Here is a 22300-nt window from a genome sequence, read left to right as displayed (position 1 = left end):
ATAGTGACAGACAGAGTCCTGTTAAAATTGGTTCATCTTTTATGGAGGTACATAAATAAATTAATAGTTTTTAGTTATTCTTCGGTACACACTTACCACTACAATATTCATAATTGAATATTATACAGAACAATATTATTTTTATAAATTTATTCATAATTTCCTTGTTATTTTTAGCCCTCAAGGCTGATAAGAAGCGGCTTAAAGCTGAGAAATTCGATTTACTGAACCAGATGAAGCAACTCTACGCGACTCTCGAGGATAAAGAAAAGGAGCTCAGGGATTTTATTAGAAATTATGAACAGGTTTGTTTTTTTAGTATGTTGTGATTATTCATTTAAAATATACGATAAATTATATTTTGTTGTGAACAATTTTCAGTTGTTTTTTTGCGAAGTTTACTCCTCCATTTGCTTATAGATTTAAGAACTTTTTCACAATCTATCAATACATTAGTAAGTTTGGCACTTCTTTCTCGAACTGTTTATTACGATTGACTGTTTTTATTTGGTTAGATATTGACTTGCAAGGAAATGAACACATTGCATAAAGAAAAATTAAATTATATCAATAAAAACACATAATGTGTACAATGTATACGGCTTAACTAATCATCCACTAAATGAATACAGTTAGTAAGTACCTACACGCGTACATAATTCCACGCTAGTTACAATAGGCGTAAAGTGCAGGCTTCAACGGGAAAACTCGGACATTCTACAAACACGAGGCCTTTATTCGAGCTTAATGTTAAGGCCAGCCCTCTAATGAAGGCTTCAAACAGATTTTTTCATAAGAATACTGGGCTTTTCGAGTAATTAACTCCTTAGTTCGTAGTTGTAAGGGAAATTGTGTTTGTCGCAAAGTAAAACCTGAAATATATTTTTTTATATGCAATATCTAATAAATATTATGAAAAATACACGAAGCATTAATAAACAAAGTGAAAAAGAATTTTCTTCCTACGATCGATCTAAAATTAAAGCTAAATTCTTTAATTTTAGATTGATTAAAGGTAGGTTTATGGTTTTGTTGGAGAACTTGGAAGAAATACTTATAAAGTACAAACAACTTTTGAATGCGGATCGACGATTTTATTTTTACTCGTTCTAATTTAACTAACTTTGTAATTACTTTGAAAAAGCAATTTAGCTAACGGCGTAAATACTCAAAATAAAAAGAAGTAAATATCACGCATAATTGTAACTTTTGCGCAGTTACAATTATTGTTATAGGTACATCAAAGATAAAAGAGATTAATTTTCAGATTGTACATTTAAATTAAATTCCAGATTGCAGCATTCTTGAGTTGCATTCGCGCAATATAATACTTTTTATCATAAATTTTGAAGAACATTAATGTTCCTTAAACCTTTAAAAAAGTGTTCATTTTTAATTGGACTTCATAATATTTGTCTATTTATGGAATTTAAATTCGAAGTGAAGAGGTTTTCATAGAGGGCTATAGCCACAGTATTACAATATTGTGCTATAGCTATAAATGTTATTCGTTATTGAATTACTTTTTTAATGCTATATTCTCAATAAATGCACACGTGAACATTGCCTACGGCTACGTTATAAATTTAACCAAAACTGTTTTCTATTTGTGTCTCCTATCGCAAAACGAATGACGTAGGTAAATTTTCTATCGAAACAGAGGTCTTGGTAGGTACCGAAAAGTGCTAGAGGTTACTTTTATCCATTTATCTTGCAAGTAAGGACTGAAGCCAATTTATTGTGACTAAAATATATGGCCTTCCCCTCTATACTGAATATAATGTTAATATGCCAGAAAAATGTTAATTATAATTTATAATACGTTACCAACTGACAAAATATCTAAAGTTTCGATAGGATAGGGTAGGGCGTCACTTATGAGTATTCGCAACATCAGGGACACCACGAGCGTAATGCTATTGCGTATTGCTAACCGTTGCAACACGTATATAGGCTTTCTTCTTATAGGTTATCACTTATCATGTCGCAACACTAACGCCGTATCTGATAGGTACCAGTACATGATACAGATTGTCATCTATTCTCACAGATGAGATCGTGTAGGGGTGCGTCATCCGCGCTCGGAAGCGTGAGCAGCTAGAACGGTTAACGTTAGCTAGAAGAAAGCCTATTGCGCAAACAATAGGGTTTCTTCTTATACGTTACGACATGTAGACCTATCAGGCTAAATTGTTATACGTTTAACATCTATTCTCATAGATGAGATCGCGTAGTGGTGCGTCATCCGCGCTAGGAGCGGAGCGGGCGGAGCGTGAGCGGGAACGCGCGGCCTTACTGCGGCACGCGCGGGACGAAGCGGAGCGCTCTCTGCAGCTCGCTGCGGCGCTCAGCGCGAGGGACACGCAGCTAAGACATGCGAGGGAACAGCTGTTTGAGGTAGCTTTGAAATTATTACTTTTTTGAAACAGTTTATACAATCGAGCACATTGAATTTACCATTAATTGATAACTTCGTTTTTATAGCATGTAAATACTTTATCAATAAAATTACTAAACAATAAAATAATTCGATATCGGCTGGTCGAGATGTCAGGCGTCGCCCCGGAATGGCAAAAGACGCGGGTTCGAAACCCGCCTCCTGATGCAATGTTTCCTATTCTTTAAAAAATTGTATTTATATCCATGTACAGTTGTGTGTATTAGTACTTTTATTAATATAAATTAAAAATTTAGTGTAAGCTCCTAGTTCAATTAATTATGCAAGTACCTACCTAAAATTAACGACGTAGCAAATTCCTCTACACGTTAACTGCAAAGGATCGTATCAATTTGATTTAGTTTGTACCCGTGAAGTAATACTGAACGTATCAGAAACCGCAAGCAGAACTTTAGCGGTACTAAAGGTACTCAAATGTACATACCACTAGTGAATAGTGAAGTTTTCAGACAAGACTAGTTGAGGAAATATTGGCTTTCGCTATTCGGGAATAGTTTAAATTGCCTAACCTAACTTAATATTAAGTACCACTCATAGATAGTGTTTACATCAAACATTTGAAAATACTTTTCTTTATAAAACTTTTCAAGCACAAGTGAAAAAATCTGCAATTTGTACTTGTAGTTCAACAGTTGAAGTTTAAATTTTTTCTAAGAATACAAAACTTCTTACGTAAGGGCGATGTCTACCTGAATTTAGAGATGTGAAATATATTACAAAGGAAATTGACTTTCCTTTGTATTTACCTCTGCATAAAAACCTTCTCGAAATTATTTACACTTCATTCCCTATCAAAATTAAAAGAAAACATTCGTTCAATATATTATGTGAACGATAAGTAAGGTTAACAGCATTATTAATAAACAAAGAACTCAATAAAAAAAAGTAAATAAATAATAAAGAATTTATAATAAATATTATGTTCGCGTATTGATTAATTGAAATAAGGTACTTATTACATATACCTACTGCATACGAATTGTTACCATCACTTTAAAGGGTCTTAAAAGTAATAATACCTTATTATGTCAAGATACTATAATCCGATGTCGGAGGGAGGATAATTGTTGTCTTTCTATCTATGATATTAAGTCTTATGGAGGGCGGTAAATCGACATGCATTCTTTTCGAAAAGGAACTAACTATTATACCTATTTTAATACAGATCATGACGTAATTAGATTCGTAGTTCAAAGTTTCTATCATTCGCTAGTAAGATAGTCGGCTATCTTGAGAATTAATTCAGCTTGATACAATATTACCTGCCCTTGGAGATAAAGCCCCTGTCAGGTTCATGAAACCCATAGGAAATGAAGTTGCGTGAATGATAATAGGGATACGAACTGTTTCGGATTAAAGGCCCAGGTTTCTGAGGTATATGATAATATACCTAATAGTTAGCAGAAAGCTGTTATGTTTACATTGTATGATTTGTATGTCTGTCTTTGAATAACTTAATTAACGGAATGAATGCCTATGTTTTTTTATCTAATTAATTAATGAAATAAAACAAAATGATATTTCATTTGATATTTAGTTTAATAGCATTCAAATTCTTTATAAAAAAATCTCAAAATGTAACATTGAAACAAAAAGATAATAAGCTAATTAACTAGGTTATTGATGTCGTAATAACTAAAGATATTTTAATATAAATTCTTACCCCAGAGCTTCATTGAAATACGGAACGAGTTTTTCAGGCAGAAAATTTAATTAGATCGCATTGAAGAAAATAATTTTCTTTTGCAAATAAAGATATCTAAATCACAGATATTTTAATTCTAGTTACATGTAATATTTATATTATGAGTGAGATCAGGTACTAAATAATTAAATATTGCTTTTCAAATTCATTAATTACTATGTTGGTAGAGCAACAGATTTTACGACAGTAATAACATTAAACCGCATTGATTTGTAATCACATTGTTAATTATATGGAAATAGATTACAGCATGATCAGTATAAGTTAGTAATAACAAAGGAATATCGACAGGAAACAATTATGATGAATAGGTGCGCTGAATAGCCAGTACTCATCCATCACCGACACACGGTGTTAATTACCATTTCAAATTGCTCCTTCTGATGTAAATCGTGATGAGAATTAAGCCCAACTGTTTCCACAATATGCTTGCAATAAATGCTTGAAAGTTTGATTTACATGCACCTGCGTCAGTTTTAATTTTCGTTCATAAATTGTATAGTTAAATTGATATACATAAATGTTTAAAGCGTGACTTACATAATATCAAAAGCGTGACTTATATCACCTTATATTCAATCATGAAGTCTTAGCATTAGACATCTTTAATTGATGTATTTAGTTTAACCTTTAGTCCCATGATTAAATACGTTGTATTGATTTATTATCTTGACCATGGGTGTGACAATCTTACAAAATGAATAAAAATATCTAATTAATTATTAATCATGTTTTTTTAAACATAATAAAGCTGTTTTACCCTGTGAAGCAAGCATGTGTATTTGACACCTTTTCCAATGATCGATTTTTCTTTTGGGGCGTTTACGTGATCCGTCTTCAGCTTCCCAACATAACTTTCTCCATTGTTAATCAAAATTTCTTCTGTATGAATGATGTACCTTTCTTTTGGGATTCAAAACATGAACACGTATTTATTTCTGCATTCAGAATATTAGTTTGTGATTCTTCAGAATTGTTTTTAGCTATAATGCGATCCGATTTTTTTTTTGTTTTTTTGTAAGGTGTTTCTCAATGTTAGCCAGAAGGGCTTCTACATTTCAACGCGGACGCGGGGGTGAACTGAAGGTTCACCCTGGTAGCGACATGCACAAGGGCGTCCCCCCTTGACGGGGACCACGAACCTCGGCTTGGGCTGTCGCTTGAGTGGAGGAGGCCAGAAGGGCCCTAATCGGACGGGGCGATCCGATTAAAAATAGGAACTTCAATGACCTTTATGTTCGTCGTTTGAATAAAATGTCATTTGAATAATATACGATGTAAAAAGAAAGATGAAGATGAAAATGGAAATTCTTTTTTCACATTACTTTATTATTTTATTTTGTCTGACCCTTATATAAAATTGAAGTAAGTAAAGTAAAAAAAAGTAAGTAAAGTATGTGGGTTTAACGTAGATTATTATTTCGTTTGATTGGACAGCTATGACATCACAGTATGGCGCTGAGTCGATCCTATTTGTAGTTGGATACGCTTTTTTAAGACAGAGGAATATCACCACTAAACATAGGTAATTAAGCACTTGTATTGCTAGTTTGGACTTCAACTGTAATGGTTATTAGGCTCGAAGACAACTACAAGCGGCTGGGTGTCTCTCAGAAGGCGAGAGCGTGGCGTCTCTGGGCATCGGGCCGCCGATGATGCTCGGTCCCTCCGGCCTCATCGGTGACAGAGGCAGCTGCAGCGCTGATTCAGGTGTTAGAGGTATACAGTTGTCTAGAATATAGACGGAACCAACATGGAGAAGCACCTTCTTAATTAAATAACTTTTATTTATTAACTAAACTAAATAAAGCTTGGAAGTAAAATTATGCCAATATAATTATGCTGTTATTTTATAATTCATCTTTTGTCAAGGAAACCTTATACATATTATTACAGTTCGTTAGACTAAGCAGGACTCCGTGATATTTCATCGCACATTAATCGATATAAGAAAACAATAACTGACAACGTTCTTACTCATAATCAGAATTGATACTGGCCTCTTTGATACTGACGTGAAATAATTAAGTTAAAAGAAAAAAAAAAAGAAATTGTAGGGTAGTTTGTGACACTTACGTCAGTTACAGGTAGCAGCGATGGTGGCGCCACGTCGGTGTGCGGCGGCAACCTGTCGGACTCGACCGCGGAGGGCGCGCACACCGCCGACCCGTACGACGCGGACGCGGTCTCGCTCGTCTCCTCCGCGCACCCTATATACCAGCGTGAGTTGCTTGTGTACTGTTAGCTCACCTTATAGCGGCGCTACGTCGGTTTGCGGCGGCAACCTGACGGACTCGACCACGGAAGGCGCTATATAAAAACGTGAATTGCTTTAGCTGTCACTAATATTGTAGAATTTTATGCACACCGTATAACTAGCGTGAGTTGCTTTTTGCATACCCTATTGGTATACCAGCTGCAGCGTGAGTTGTTAATAGAGCTTTGTGCGCACCCTATAAGTATGATTGCGTGAGTTGATTCATGTATAGTAAAATAAGTGAACCCTATATACCAGCATGAGTTTTTTTAATTGTCACTAATTTTGTGGAACTGATTACACATCCTATACGCATAACTAGCGTGAGTTGATTCAAGTATAGTGACATAAGTAAACCCTATATACCAGCGTGAGTTTTTTTAGTTGTCACTAATTTTATAGAATTGTATACACACGCATAACTAGCGTGAGTTGATTCATCTATTCTATGGTGACAAAAGTGAACCCTATTTACCAGCGTTAGATTGTTACCATTACCGCACTCTATATATCAGCGTGAGTTGCTTTAGCGGATACTAATATTGTAAAATTTTATGCACACCATTATAACTAGCGTGAGTTGATTCATCTATAGTCACATAAGTGAACCCATGTACGCACGTGAATTGCTTCTTACTATTAGCGCATCCTATATACCGACGTAAGTTGCGTCTTACTTGAAATCAAACTGAATTGCTTCTTTAATGTAAAATAAAATTATCATCGCATCCTCTATAGTCTATATACTAGCGGGAGTGGCTTCTGTACTATTAGCAAATTCTATATACCAGCGTGAGTTGTACTATAAGCGCACCAAATAGACCAGTGCGTGTTGCTTGGATACTATAAGTCTTTCAAATCGTCCTACGAAAGCGTATATGTAGTGAGTTCAATTATGTACAATCATATCTTGCTTTACCTTGCTTTTAATCATATCTTGTCCTTAAGGGCACAGATCTAGAGCTATAATGGAAGTTGGTTAAATCTTCTGAATGTCGTCTTACGAAAGCGTATAGTTAGGCGGGAATTAGTGGGCGGTAGACGGAGTATACTCTATCAAGTCTTACAAAGGCATAGAGTGTTGTTATTGTTGGCAAGGCGGTGTGTGGGTGGTTAAGTTCTGGATTTCTTGTTGTTTGATATACGCCTCTAAGAATATTATAAGTCCATTATTATTAAATAGAATCATAAATTATACTTTAATTTTACAACCCTACTGCGGTAGTATTGCTGATTTAGTATTAATTAGTCTAATAAGTTAATAACTATTTTAATTTTATATTGAACACGCTTGTGAATGCATAATTAAGTGACCTTACCACTCAATACAGATTAGTGTGGCTAATGGTATATTGTATAATAACATCAATAATTATATATGAAAAGTACTGTAAATATGTACATATGTACATGTAAATATATTTTTGTTCCATAGCAAAATAATATCAACCTTTATTTGTCTAAAATCAGAGACAAACATTACCATAGTAAGAGTAATGCAAATTTAGTTTGTTTACAATTAGAAGGAGAATTATGTAATAAACGATGTCCTAAATGTCGCACATAGTTAGTTACACAATGATACACAATATCGCAGCGAGAGTCCGATGAGGTCGGATCGAGATCAAATGTATGCTAGATGATAATTTCCCCTATTGTACCCAAATGTAATATCAAATCAAACTTAACATTCAACAAACTAATGCCACATTGATACAATAGAATATAGTAACCTGGAATAAGGGAGTTGGTTTCATTCATTCAACGATAAAATACATTGCGTAGGAAAATTAAATCCTTAGCGGAAGCTTCGTACCTATGTATAACCGCTTTCATTAAGTTTCCTATAAGACAGCGCTTAAAAAATGAGAACAATTATAACAGAAATAACGACTTCAAGTAGTTTATTCTATACAGAATCTATTGAAAAAACCCTGTTAAATATTCCTGTACGTTTGTAAAAGATTTTCCGATAGCCAACTTGCTCGCTTCCGTCGTCCGTAACGTACATTGTGTCCTGTGTGTCACAATGTATGACGTTATGAGGCCGACGGCAAATAAAACCTTATGAAAAAATGTTTCGTAATACGTAATAAGAATACGCAATGATAATACAATATACGGTTTAAATTTATATGAAAATTAGGTGTTAATCCATGACGGTATGGGGGCAATAATTTCATGTTGGGATGAGCGTACTCGTTTGTGAAAAGTTTTTATGATTCTACAGGGAAATAAAAGGTTTTGTGTTAAGATCTGTCCGCCGACCTGAAAGCGTACTGAAATTGGGTTGAATGACGAAGCTTTATCGTCAGTTTTGTAACTAATTTTGTCATTTGTTACTTGGAAGTACCTACTTCTGGTTTACTTTCAAAACAATAATAAAATACTACTTATGTCGTGCTAATTAATAACCCTCTTATTTTATTTACATGGTCATACCCGACGAAAAAATTATGAATTATACAAAGCCTATACTTACTGTTTCTTATAGGTAGTATATTTATTCATAGATATATTTAAAACAGATCTTTGGGTCTATCAAATGTGAGGTTTATTTTCTAGTATTGGTCTAGTAAGTTTGGTTATGTTCTTAACTTAAAATTGTTACTTATGCAAAAAAGTAATCGTTTTGAAATATTGTGCGGTAAATATTGAACATCACACTTAAATACCACACACTTAAATGCGTTAACAATTCCAATTTATATTTTAAATAAGAGTTTTTGGGTACACAGATCCATCGACGCAACTGTATAATGCAACTGACAATATAAAATAATTTCAACGCGAAAATATAGAACACAATCAATTGCAAAGGCTTAATCCGTATATTAAAAACTTTGATAAAATGAAAATCGCTTTTGAAAATTGCGTTACTACGTAGGTACAGTTATTTTAAATTTTAATGGATTTTACTGAAAACCAACTTAACGTCTGAAATGCTTTTAACGTTATTACTTCCGGTGCATTGTCATTATTATTTAAAGTTAATGTGAGTACGCGCGAATTTCATTATCAAAAGTATATCAGCACAAGCTCTTTAATTTTATTTTTATTGATAAAATAAATTATTTTACGTAATAATGTTACATAATAAGTATTTTAAATGTAAACGGATGGATATGGAAAATTACAATCAATGTATTGTTCTGCTTTTTAATAATATATCACTAATAAAAGTATAGAATGAAATATTACTTCGTTAATTCATTCTATATACCTTTATGTGTATATTACGAACCCTCTACGATACCGTTGATAATTAATTTACTCTTCCATCTCAAAGGACTAATATGTTCGGTCATTTCACGTAAATATTTTCGGATAAGAGAACCAATAGGCTTGCAACTTTATTGCCGATTCCTAAATCCCTAAGCTTTGTTTAGTCATAGTATAATAAGTATATTAATACAAGGCAGGTACATTTCTAAGGATGATCATTACGTTTCAGAAATTATGGTCAAGATCTCTTAACCTGCTATGTTGTATATTTTTATTATTTTACCTTCGAAATATTGTAGATTTCCTTCATCATACGAGCAAATTACGACTTGATTGCTCGTGCTAAGCGCAGTTGAGCTGTAACATAGTTTAAATTATTATGTAATGATAATAAAAGCTGTAATAATTACAGTGAACTCAAAAGTACCGTAACACGTGCCAACATTAATAATATAATGGAATTGGATCGTGAATTTTCTCTATATGAGTATCTATATTCCTGTTTTTCTTTCGTTATTTGACGTTTACGAATAAACTGTAGGTCAGAATGTTTTTGCTAACAATGCTATTTGCGGTTATCCAATAAAAATGTTATGTTTTGATTTATTATATTGGTGGGGTTAGTTATAAATTAGTTTCTTGCTTTATATGTCCGGTGTAAATACATAATATACTAATGTATATGTATTGGCATGTATAACAATTATTCTCTTTTCGATGATTCTGCTTTACAAGCATGCTGAACTTGTAGTTTTATTTTGAGGAGTCATGCGCTAAGGAACTGTGCCCTACAGACTGGTGATCAAAGGTATTTTTAGTATTTATTTACTTATTATTATTTTTTATGGTTCTATGAAGGAATATGAATAACAACACAACGGCTACTTATAAATATTCTTGATAGGTGAGTACACACAGGTCGATGAAAATGGTGGCACACGCGCTTTCCTCGGCCGTGGTACGTCAACGACGTACGTGGTACGTCAACGACGTACGCGGTACGACGTAGACGTAGCGTCGCGCGGAAAATGCTTCGCGAGGCTGCTCGCACTGTGTGGACACTGGACCCCCCTAATGAATAACAACCCTACCCAATCAGCTAATCGAAAACTTATCCTATATGTTTTAAGTACAATTTTATGCTTGCTATAAAGCTACCACTTTTAACAATTAACCCTAATCGAAGTTTATTCAGACTATGATACAAAAGTAATCAAAAAATTAGCACAAGGCCATAATTGTGTCAGAGATAGAAGAGAAATTGTGTATCAAAGTATGAAACGGTTGTTGTCGCAGTGAGCACGCCGCGCGACTGCAGCCCGACGCTGTCGCCGCACAATAGCGCGTCCCCATTCACCCGCTCCATTGATGCTGGCTCGCTCTCCAGGTTTGATATAACTTTTATTCTATTTCAAATGACTAGGTACTACAACCATTGTGGAATGTTTCAATCCTGTTAATAGCGTTTGTGCTGGTTGGTGAGGCGACGAATGCAAGAAATTATTTAGCTGTTTCCAATTTATTATGAACGCAATAATGCGGTTTATTTGAATGTAGGTATGACGAATGATTGCCGTTTCAATTTTGTTTATCATTTTAAGGCTAATTTTGATATATCCGTTTATTTTCTTATACTTATTCATGCTCGGTGAAACGTGGCTCGACCGAGGAGAGCGCGTGTTTAATCATTTTCCTCGGGTAGCCACACTACATAAATCGAACAGCCTCGCGCAGAAAATGGGTCACGAGGCTGCTCGGTCTATGTGGACCTAGGCAGGTCCTATTATTTTACATTATCAATTTATTAGGCAATAACATGATAAGAAAACAGGATAATTACTGTGTTGAAACTACAAACATAATTGTTCTAACTAAATTTGTTTGTTATGTAAACAATCGCCCCAATAATTGACTTTAGAACATCCATCAAATTATTTCACTTTAATATAATTACTATACACGCCCCTTGTAGACACATGATCATCAAAACGTAAACGGATCTACTAAGTGTCTTAGTACAAGGGTCTCAGACATTTAGACTAAACGTTTGAACCCATTATAGTCTCCTTAACGCGATTAAATGCTTAGGACAAACTAACGAGACTGCTGATGTTATAGTAAATAAGTAATTACTTTTATTGCATTATATGGGTGTTTAAATACAACGTAAAATGTCCACCTGACTTTAGGATATTAAAATTTTGCGTCAGAAACGACGTACTTAATCGTGGAAATATTTTAATATTCATTATAAGTTTAGCAGCATTCTAAAAATATTACTAAAGACTTCATAAGAAGACACTATGTACAAGAGAGAATGAAATTGAATAAACGGGCTTCCTTGAAGATAAAGTTAATATTTAATAGAGTATAGAAAGAAATGAATATTGCGTATTTCTGAAATGATAAAAATTGGATGTGTTTATAATGTTTAGGTATTATTTTTTCATACCTACTCGTTCGTGCATTGTTATTTTATGAAAGCAAAAAGCAATGTACATAAAAGTTCAAAAAAAAACAGCTAGTAGATAAATGTGTGTTTAAACGAGTGTATGATTTTGTTTGTTAGTTAATTCTTCCTGAATTTACAAAATTACTTAGGAGTAACTATTTACGTATCTAACTTGACTGCCATAGGTCAGTAGAACAGCTATCCAGTCCGGGAGAATGCGAGTCATCGCTCGCTAGCGGTATGCGGTCGCGCGCGGCTAAAGCGGGCCGCGGGCGAGGCTCCGCGTGGGGCTCTATATCGCGAGTATTCGCACGCAGCAGACACCGCACCAAGTCTGGCAGTGCGGCGTCTAGTGGACATGAGAGTGGTGAGATAATACGTCACCTTTTAAAAAATTGTTAAATGACACATGTACTTTACTAACATAGTTATAAGGAATTGTTATTAATAAGAGGACTTCTGTTGTTCTATAAATAAATGAATTAATCAAAAGGATAAATATTGAGTACGCAGATGTGTTTTACTAAAGCTAATATTGTGAACTGAAAAAATCCATCAAACTAAATTGTAAATATAGATGCAATTGATTGCATTAAAAAATTTGCAAATCAGATTTAGAATTTAATAATATAGCATGCAGCACATTTATTTTGATAAATATTGGTTTAATGTTGTGTTAAAATCCAACTGCATGAATGACGTATTTATTCAATATAAATTAAAGCAGAATGCGTTCTACGCAATTTACAATTACAAAGTATAAAATACATAAGTATATTTCTACAGTTTAAAAAACATGCAAGTCATGCAGCCCCTACACTATTCTCTACGTTCCACAACAGAGCCAGTATACGCCGGCGGCAGCACACGCTCGTGGTCACCACTGGGCAGCGAGGCGGCGCTGCGTGAAGCGGCCTCACTACCGCTCTCACGGTGGCGCGCGCCCGCCATCATCGCGTGGCTCGAGCTCGCGCTCGGCATGCCGCAGTACGCGGCCACCATCGCGGACAATGTGAAGAGCGGGAAGGTGAGTTCTGGAACCTTCTAGAATGTTCTAGAGTGGTGACGCGTCGAGCGGAGCATGTAGCTACTAGAACAGCGTTATTCCCTCTTAGGTATGATGGAAAGAGGACATAGAGTGTGACACAGTGGTGACGCGTTGTTCTGTGATAGGTATGATGTGTGAGTGTGACAACGTTTGAGTGGAGAATGTACTAGAATAGAATGTTTCTGTTAAAATCTGCAACACGGTAAGGTTCTTGAACTTTCTCGAATTGCGTTGGGTTATGACGAACGCGTATGTTCTAGAACATTATTGTTTGTGGATGGGTTGCGTATTGCGCGGGGAATGTTCGAGAATAACATAAAGTAGTCGTATTTATAGGATAATGATGTGTAGAGCAGAAATGCAAGCACACGATAGCATTTCTATGGCCGTTTCTTTCCATTTTCTTTCATTACTTCATATAGAGGCAGGATCATATTTTAAGATCAATTTCATTTATTAATTAAAAAATCAAACAAATTAATTAATTACCAGGGTAGTAGGTTAGTTCCGGTATCGCGTGACTAAAATTGAACGCTGCACTGCGCTGACAGCTTGAAGAATTATGCGCATTGGCAGAATTATTTATTCTTATTGTATTTTTATTCCATATTGAAATTAAAAAAATCGTTTCATCAATGTTTTCCAACATCATAAATACTAATCGGTATTCGTAAAAATGGCTAAATATTTAAAAATCTACAGATTTATCCGCATATAAAATGGTCCATGGTTCAACAAGACGTAAAAGCTAAGAAACAGAGCAAGACTTAATACGAGACTTCCATTAATTCAGGTACAACTCAGGGAACCTGAGAATTCTATAAGTGATAATAAAGCTCAAGAGACTTACAATCCGATTCTACGAAATACTTATCGTTCAATAACGATTTCAGTGGTCTCCAGTTACAGCATTGCTTATTGCTTATACCTATTGCCAATATAAGTGCTTACAAAATACAAAATTAAATTGTTTGACTAAATGGCTATTAATGTTTCATTTTATATAACAATCGTAATCCATTGCAACATAAATTAATTGTAACATCTATTAATTCAATAAATAAATAAAACCATATTTTACTGCTATAGTTTTTGAAACGTCGGGTTTATTAATATATCGAATAATGATTAATTTTGAAGACGATTCACGTGTTCAAATTCGTTAAAAAAATTATTTGCTTGATCCGTGAAATGTATTGGTATACATTTCACGGATCACTTTATTTTGTAAGTATAATTCGTACGCATTATACTTACCTATATAAATATCTATTATAATAAGTGAGAGTGATATAATTAATAATCCCGAGCCTTCTATTTATTCATGCGGCGTCGGTTATCAACTGAAAACGCGTGATATTATTAACAAAGTACACATTTATTTTACATCGGTAAACACAGACCATAACTTCCAAACTCTTAATTGAATTTTGCAATGAAGTGATAAGAGAGATATGGACACAGTGGGTAATGTTATACCCGACCTCATAACGTATTCATTTGCAAATATCGAAGTGAATTTTGTTACGTGCCGGAAATATTGTAGCATTATTTAGAGTAAATTTTGCTTTCGGGCTCAGTTTATACGATACTACTGCTTAAATTGGGGTAAAACGTTAGCATTTAACATTTGCGTACACTTCCGGCGGCTAACTATATGGAAAAAGCCTATTAGATATTTTGGGCGGATAATCCATGGATGCTCGGTATTAAATTCGATACCCCGATTATTGGCCAATATCTATATAATGTGAGGGTGACGGGAATATTCCACATCAACATTTCAAAATAGATATAGTTTGCGACCATTTCATATATTTTACAACTCTTAGACTCCATATTTACGCTACATTTTCCAAATTAAAACAGCGATCCATCATAGCGTAAGCGCTCGACGCGATAGAAGCGTCAAATAGTGTTCTCGTTGTTTCTAGATCCGTGCTTTGAATGGGCAGGTACTGCTAGAGCTGACAGACACGGACCTAGAGGTGGGGCTGGGGATAGCGCAGCCGATGCACCGCAAGAAGCTGCGGCTCGCGATCGAGGAGCGGCGCCGGCCCGACCTCGTGCGCAGCCCGGCCATCGCGCAGCTCAGCCACGCCTGGCTCGCCGCCGAGTGGCTGCCCGACTTGGGCCTGTCGCAGGTCAGGATAACTTCTCTTTGCAGATTTAACCACGCTAAAAGTGAAGTCGGGACACGGGACTTCACGGGCAGATGCATTATTCATACATCTGTTTCACTGATCGATTTTCTTTAAGGACAAGTAGGTGATTAACCTTCTATGTCCTGCCAGACCGAGACATCTTTTTTCTTCGTCTCCACCGGGAATCGAACCCAGGACCCCTCAGTTCTACGCTCACGCGTCAACCACTTTACCAAGGAGGCGGTTACAATAAATAAGCACACTAACACTAATCTGTCCTCTTATTGATACAGTCACGGTCTTTGTGGTGTACGCTACAGGGAAATACAGTTGCGTTCTGGTAATACTTTTCTTCTTTGTTGCGATAAATATCTTATTATTAATATTAGATAGGTGCCCACTCTACTTTAAGCGGAATGATATCATTTTTGAATTATTTCATTTGTAACAATGTTCACTTAAAAATTCAAACTAAGCTCACAAAATACGTCTTATTGTAATAGTGTAGTTAACAGCATATCACATAACATAATTCAATTATAATATTTAATTTAATTATGTACTACCATTAACTTTGATAATAGTTATAATATTGATATCAAATTTTACCGTTTAGGGAATACGGGTAAACTGCAGAGCCAATTAAAATAGACATAATAAATGCATATAGACAACATTGCATGCGAAAACATGAAATCAGGTCAAGGTGAATATTAATGAAATGTAGGTTAGTAAAAATGCTCTCTACAAACAAATCTTTTTCGAATGTTATTTTTGCAATTAAATAAATGTCTACCATATATGAGGCTCGTACATTATAGAGGTATGATTCAATTTGATATCAATAATATGAACGGAATCAGCCACAAAGCCGAAGGTTTCGTAGCGTATTATTTTATATCCTCAAAGCGAAAGTTAGCTAAGTGGAACTTTTTGTGCAGTACGCAGAGTCCTTTTTGGCGAATCTGGTGGACGCCAGAATGCTCGACACAATAAGCAAAAAGGAATTGGAGAAATATTTGGGTGTGACGAGGAAATTCCATCAAGCCTCAATCGTCCACGGCATTCATTTGCTCAGAATTATGAAGTACGATCGACAGGTAAGTGGATCGCTTAATGGAGTTTCGCACACTCTCATTTGTATGACGTGATTTTAAGTGTCGTGATGGGTTAATTTTCCCTTTGCCGTAAATAAAACTTGGTTAATTGGATTAAAACATTGTTTAGTAATTTAACTTTTAGGGCACTCTACTTTTAATAAGTTGGTTATACATAAATTATATATTTTGCGTCTACATTTACAAGTATTTTACCTTTTATGTATTTGTTTTTCGTTTTTACGCGTTACACGTTTATTTGCTTTAGGATTGCTAGATTAATGTTAATAATACAGCCACGGTTTAATATTTCACAAAAAGGCTTCCCGATTTTAGCTATAACACTTAATACCCAGAAAATCCTTCTTATTCCTAAAATACAAAATGAACTGAGACCATAACTGAGACGGTTTATTATGAAAGCGATTGTGAGGCGTTTACACTAGATAATTTTTATAAATCGAACAGTTTGTTTTTCGATAAACGAAGAGAGATAAGACGGGTAAGCAAACGAGGGATTATGTACTGAAGCCCGTTATAAAATGTTTTTCGTAGCGACCCCAGTAATGGAAGAGTCGTTAATCATTTCTTATTCCAGCCTCTTTTGAATACTTTGATGACAGTAAGCGAAATTTCACCTCGTTTATTTCTTTCTTATAATATTATCTAATACTTCAACATAATTCTCGATTTATGTGCGAATGTGCTGATTTTGCATTTTGAATTAATAACCCTTAGCGTTGTATAAATTTAATATGAAGAACTTGAAACTTAGAAATCGTTTATGAGATTGTTTTAGGACTTAGATACTTATATATTTTAAAGTAATCTCCTTTCCTACGACGCATATACACACATACTTTAAAAGTTTTTACATGTTATCTGTGGCTTTCATTCTGCACGTTGTACAAAAATAAAATATCTCGTAGGCTTTAGCCGTACGCCGTCACCAATGTGAGAATGTGGACGCCGATCCGCTTGTGTGGACCAATCAACGTTTCATCCGCTGGGCTCATAACATCGACCTGGGCGAATTCGCTGACAACCTAAAAGGTAAATTCTTTTACATTTTTGCGACTTTAAATTACAGTAATATTCGCCCGCGCACGACAGTAATTTATATGATTACCGCGAAGAGGCATTCGGCGAGCGACTAAGTATTAAATTTGAATATGAATGTTCTGTTTATTAATATCTCTTTTTCATACTAGATAGTGGAGTTCACGGAGGATTAGTAGTTCTTGAACCCTCTTTCACTGGAGAGACGATGGCCACTGCTCTCGGAATACCACCTTCCAAAAGTATTATTCGGAGGCATTTAGTGGCTGAATTTGATGCCCTCATCATTCCAGCAAGGTAAGAAATTAACATTTTATGAATGTCGCATTCTCAATTTCGTTCACGGCAAATTATTTACATTAATTAAATTATAACAATTATTAACCTTAAACATAAAGCAAGACAGGTACACTAATTATTTATTTGCAAAATACATGTCCAATTAAATGAATCACTTCGTTATGCTGCTTTCGATAAAAATACCACGTGATATGAGCTGAGCATTTGATCATACTGTTGAAGTGTAAGAAAGATTGTGCACTGCATGATATACAATACTCACAGCCACAGCCCGTAGGTGTAACCTGTAGTTGATTATAATGTAAGGTGCAATCCTGCAGGTATACGATATTTTGCCAGGTGGAAGAACTGCAAGTGGAGGCTGCCCGAGCATCCATGTTGTCCACAAAACAAAGATAAACCTAAAAAACTAAAAAAACTCTCGTATAAAAAGTAAAATAAAGTAATATCGCTTCGATGTCCGGTCCCGATACGTGTACCTACCTATGTAAAATTTCCTCGTGTTATACTCGTATGTTAGTAAAGTGCTATTTTTCCACAAAAGAATTTTTCTTTGCGAGAATTGTATTTTATAGAATTCTTCCGTCAAACTTGCTCGTTCGTGGAGATTTTTTGATCGAAAACTTTACGAGCGGTGAAGACTGATAAGTTATCGTAGGTATCGTGGTTTGTAAGTAAAAGTATCTCGAAAAGTTTTAACGATCGGAAACATTCGCGTATGTTCACTGTTCGGTGCCATCTTCTCAATGTTAGAATTGGTGTTCTTAATAATTATAACCCTGACCTCCAAACTTTAACCGACCCGTAGACTTAGATTTTTGACACATCTTAATGTAATTCAGATTCAAATCAATTCGATAACTTTAGCGAACGTAACAATTATTCGAATTAGTTGATATTCACGTAGCATTTGATGCTTCGTGCAAATTATTATTATAGGGGACGCTTAATATCCCATTACTACGTTAATTAATTCGATACATTCCTTTTGTCTTACGAATTTAAAAAAAATTAAACGATTTTAAATTATTTCATCGAAAAATTTTTGATTATTAAATCGGAACCATTCACAATAGCTTTAGGATTAATACAATAAATAGCATTATCAATATTGTAAGATATCTATGTTTTTGACTTGTATTGTATACATTCGTAATGTAAAATTTGAAATAATGTATGTATACTAGAACAATTGTAACAGTATCGATCGGCATATAAATGTGAATAAAACTTTCAAAAAGATAAAACTATCACATTGTCAAGTTATTTTCTATCCGTCACCCCTAACTTGGCGATCATCGAGAGAGCGATTGAGAACGGTAAACACTTTATCGATACAATATCATGAATGCCTCTCTGTCATCATCATTAGATCACTAGGTCATGTCGCACCTTTTCGGGCTTAGTCCACTCTGTCTTTCAACTTTATTTTGATACAACATTGTCAGTTAATTTGTTTATACATACGTGACTACTTTTGTTTATTGTATGTACACTAATATTATGCTTCTGTTTCTTTGAACGTTTTGTCGTTATTTATTTCGTATCACCAAAGAATAAAATTGTAATAAAAATTGTGCCTTCCCACATAATTTTTGAAATCAAATTAAATATATGTACTAATATAAGAACAACAAAGGATTTCCGTTTTCAGTTTATATCATTATTTGGAAGCAATTTGGAAGCAAAACGTGATAGACGTGTATCCGTTATTGAAAGATCAAATTGAATAGCCATTGAATTGTCAATCAGAATAACTGTTTTACCTTTGAAATATAATACAATATTATTTTTTGGTATTTGTAATATTCTCAGTTGAGCTAGGTCATTTTTCACTATTTTTTACACATTAGCATGATTTGTATTCTTTCCTGTGCATCATGCTTTTGGTGTGAGCTGGATTTATTTAATGTTAACATAATCTTCGATTCATTTTGAGTTTTCTTGTTTAATAAAATAAAAAAAAAACGTAGGGTGTGAAAATTAAAAAAAATGTGCAAAATATTTTGCATGAAGCTTTCTGTGTTAGAGAAATCAATGTATCTAACGGCAAAATATTACAATAACAAAATTATTGCTGGCTGATGTCTAGCTTCTGTCGAATACTTCGAAAGAGCGACTTAGGTATTGATATATTTTATAATGCTTTTAGGAATATGTTCGGACATCAAATAAGAATGTTAGGTAGACCGTATTCGAGATCTGTAGCTACTGGTTTACCTGGAATTGATTTTAATGCTGACTCCAGACGACATAGCTTAAGGGTACGTATTTTATTTACGAAAATGTTGACGCGTGGAAAATCTAAACTATTATTATATACCATTTAATACTTTTTTGGTTTTGTATAGTTCTGTGTGTATAAAATTAATATGAGTGTGTTTTTAAAGCTTAAGCTCAATATAGTCTATTCTAAAAAATCACACGGGCAAATGAGATTAAATATTTTCCGTTGGGACTATTTGTATTTGATTACTGTTTAATAATTTATGTTACTAATAATAAACAATTTCAGGGTTCAATCACGCGAGCATTAGGGGCTTTAAAATCCAAACACGACCGGACCTCTCCATCTAGTTCTAGCGAAAGTTCTAGTGTGCTAAGCTTAGGTCCTTCATACCAGATGTGCTACTCCCCTCCCATAGGGGGCAGGACGCTATCTCAGCTCAGTATGACGTATGCCCCTCCCCCCACTTTACAAGAATATGAACCAATATACACTCCTCTGAGTTTGTATTCACAATCGAGTGTGTCGACGAGAGATAGCCTGCAGAGATTGAATGAAATTAAGGAAGGCATCACGCATAGGTGAGTTTTAGCTGTTATTTATAATTTGTGATATACATACTATGTATCGTCAAAGTAATAGCTGAATTTAATTCAAAATCAATAACTATACCATTTTTATTTTTCACCTATTCGTTTTAGTTTAAAAATATTAAATAAACCCAGTTGCAAACAGGTTGCTTAATGTATTTAACACAATTAGTATCAATTAATTCAGGTGAACATCTCGTTAAAGTAAAATTTTATATTTATTTCACGTATAATACGTGCGCTTCCACTTACCCCTTCAGGGAATATAACGAGATGTTTTACTTGTTGTTTATGCATTGTATATTTTTAGATAACATTAAGAGCGATCTCGTTTTTCCATGTTTCTGAATATAATTTAATTTTTCACTAAAAATTTTACTTCATATTCATACAACTGAACCTGAACTGACCTTGAAACTGTAGATCATTATTGAGATTAATATCAATAATGACCAGTTTTTTTTATTTTGATGTTGATTTGACCTTTGTCAGTGAAAATGAAATGTGCAGTCTTGGTAATTTGCGAAAATGAAGCGTGCAGTCATGTGTAGTGTTGATAAAAGTCAACTTTCAGATACGGACAAAGAGCGGATCACGCTCACCGCGTGAGCTCGCCGCTACCGAGCAAGTCGGTCGACGACTCGGCCGTCAAACAACGGAGACATAGACGCGTCAAAAGTATCGGTGACATTAACGCATGTAGCAAAGCATCCGTGTAACACAAACAGAGCGTGTGTGCCGAGCACACGTGTCAGAAGTGAAACTTCTCTGGCAAGATTCAAAAATACCAAAATCGATGACGTGACGGATTTTGAAATTTTACTCTCAAGTCTCAACGCGCCTAAAGAAGCTTCACTTCAAAGTTCCACAAAACAATTACATATTACTCAGCATATCCTATTTTACAACTATTCCGTTATAGACTGATTATATTTCGTATGATCTTCATTTATTTACGCGATACTCAATATTTTGTAATGTCACTTTATCACATAACTACTGCTGTATTTTTGCTGTACACTGTGATAATAAATAATCTCACAAATTTGAATGGATACGTACATTTTATAAAAGATACTTATTACAGTCGAAGTTTGGCAACGATGATACATAAGTAATGTTTCTATAGCGTGCCCGGTTTCAGGTTTCGTACCTATTTGTATTCGTCGTTTAATTCAGCAATTTACTCTTTGTACTCCACACTTCGACCGTAATTTATTATTTTGTAAGTATACAAAATATTAGTCAATTTCTGTATATTTAGTATTTAAAACGAGCTTTACATTTTAGTATCATATTTATTTTGTTGTGAATAAAGGCTTTAATTTATTTAATTTATTACATCTTTATTAATTTATTTTCAATAAGATATCTTGGATTTTTTATTTCAGTTTAATTATTTTATAATGGATACTGAATATTAAATAAATTTTTATCTAAATGTACCTACTTGCTGTTTTATTTTTCTCTTTATAAATCCTGGAAGGGAAAAACTCCTATTAAAATCATCCAAATAGGTATAAATGTGTAAGCAAAAATGAAATACTAAAATCTTTTTTAAGATAGGTAGTTCTCTGGAAATTTTAATTTTAAAAATTTGATGCAGTAATCCATCGTTCATCTTTCAAGCAACACTACATTATCATTATAGTCCTTGTTAAATTTTATGCTCGTATAACATTACAAAGCTCGTAAAAAGCTTTTGGCATGATATCAAACGCAAAGGGACTACTTAATC

At 34.4% G+C, this 22300-nt stretch overlaps 1 protein-coding gene across 7 annotated transcripts in view; it reads left to right on the top strand.

Moving 5' to 3' along the window:
* The window catches only part of LOC123696219 (kazrin), an 82143-nt gene extending 60269 nt beyond the window's left edge, over positions 1 to 21874 (top strand). Inside the window, exons 7-20 of one of the 7 annotated variants that reach the window (XM_045642286.1) lie at positions 178 to 305; positions 2221 to 2397; positions 5741 to 5873; positions 6251 to 6385; positions 10942 to 11032; positions 12283 to 12464; positions 12940 to 13124; positions 15080 to 15289; positions 16231 to 16389; positions 17316 to 17439; positions 17598 to 17742; positions 19898 to 20009; positions 20261 to 20553; positions 21137 to 21874. In XM_045642286.1, coding sequence (XP_045498242.1) covers positions 178 to 305; positions 2221 to 2397; positions 5741 to 5873; positions 6251 to 6385; positions 10942 to 11032; positions 12283 to 12464; positions 12940 to 13124; positions 15080 to 15289; positions 16231 to 16389; positions 17316 to 17439; positions 17598 to 17742; positions 19898 to 20009; positions 20261 to 20553; positions 21137 to 21281 — 2219 coding nt within the window. In that variant the 3' untranslated portion in view covers positions 21282 to 21874. Of the gene's footprint in view, positions 1 to 177; positions 306 to 2220; positions 2398 to 5740; positions 5883 to 6244; positions 6386 to 10941; positions 11033 to 12282; positions 12465 to 12939; positions 13125 to 15079; positions 15290 to 16230; positions 16390 to 17315; positions 17440 to 17597; positions 17743 to 18065; positions 18996 to 19897; positions 20010 to 20260; positions 20554 to 21136 lie in introns of those variants that run through there. The other 6 variants (XM_045642285.1, XM_045642287.1, XM_045642284.1 and 3 more) reach the window with 6 other exon arrangements.
* Positions 21875 to 22300: the final 426 nt, after the last annotated feature.

This window comes from Colias croceus, chromosome 12, assembly GCF_905220415.1.
Source record: "Colias croceus chromosome 12, ilColCroc2.1".
Classification (NCBI taxonomy): domain Eukaryota; kingdom Metazoa; phylum Arthropoda; class Insecta; order Lepidoptera; family Pieridae; genus Colias; species Colias croceus.
The sequence above is the reverse complement of the archived record's forward strand: the minus strand, read 5'-3'. Positions and strand labels throughout refer to the sequence as shown.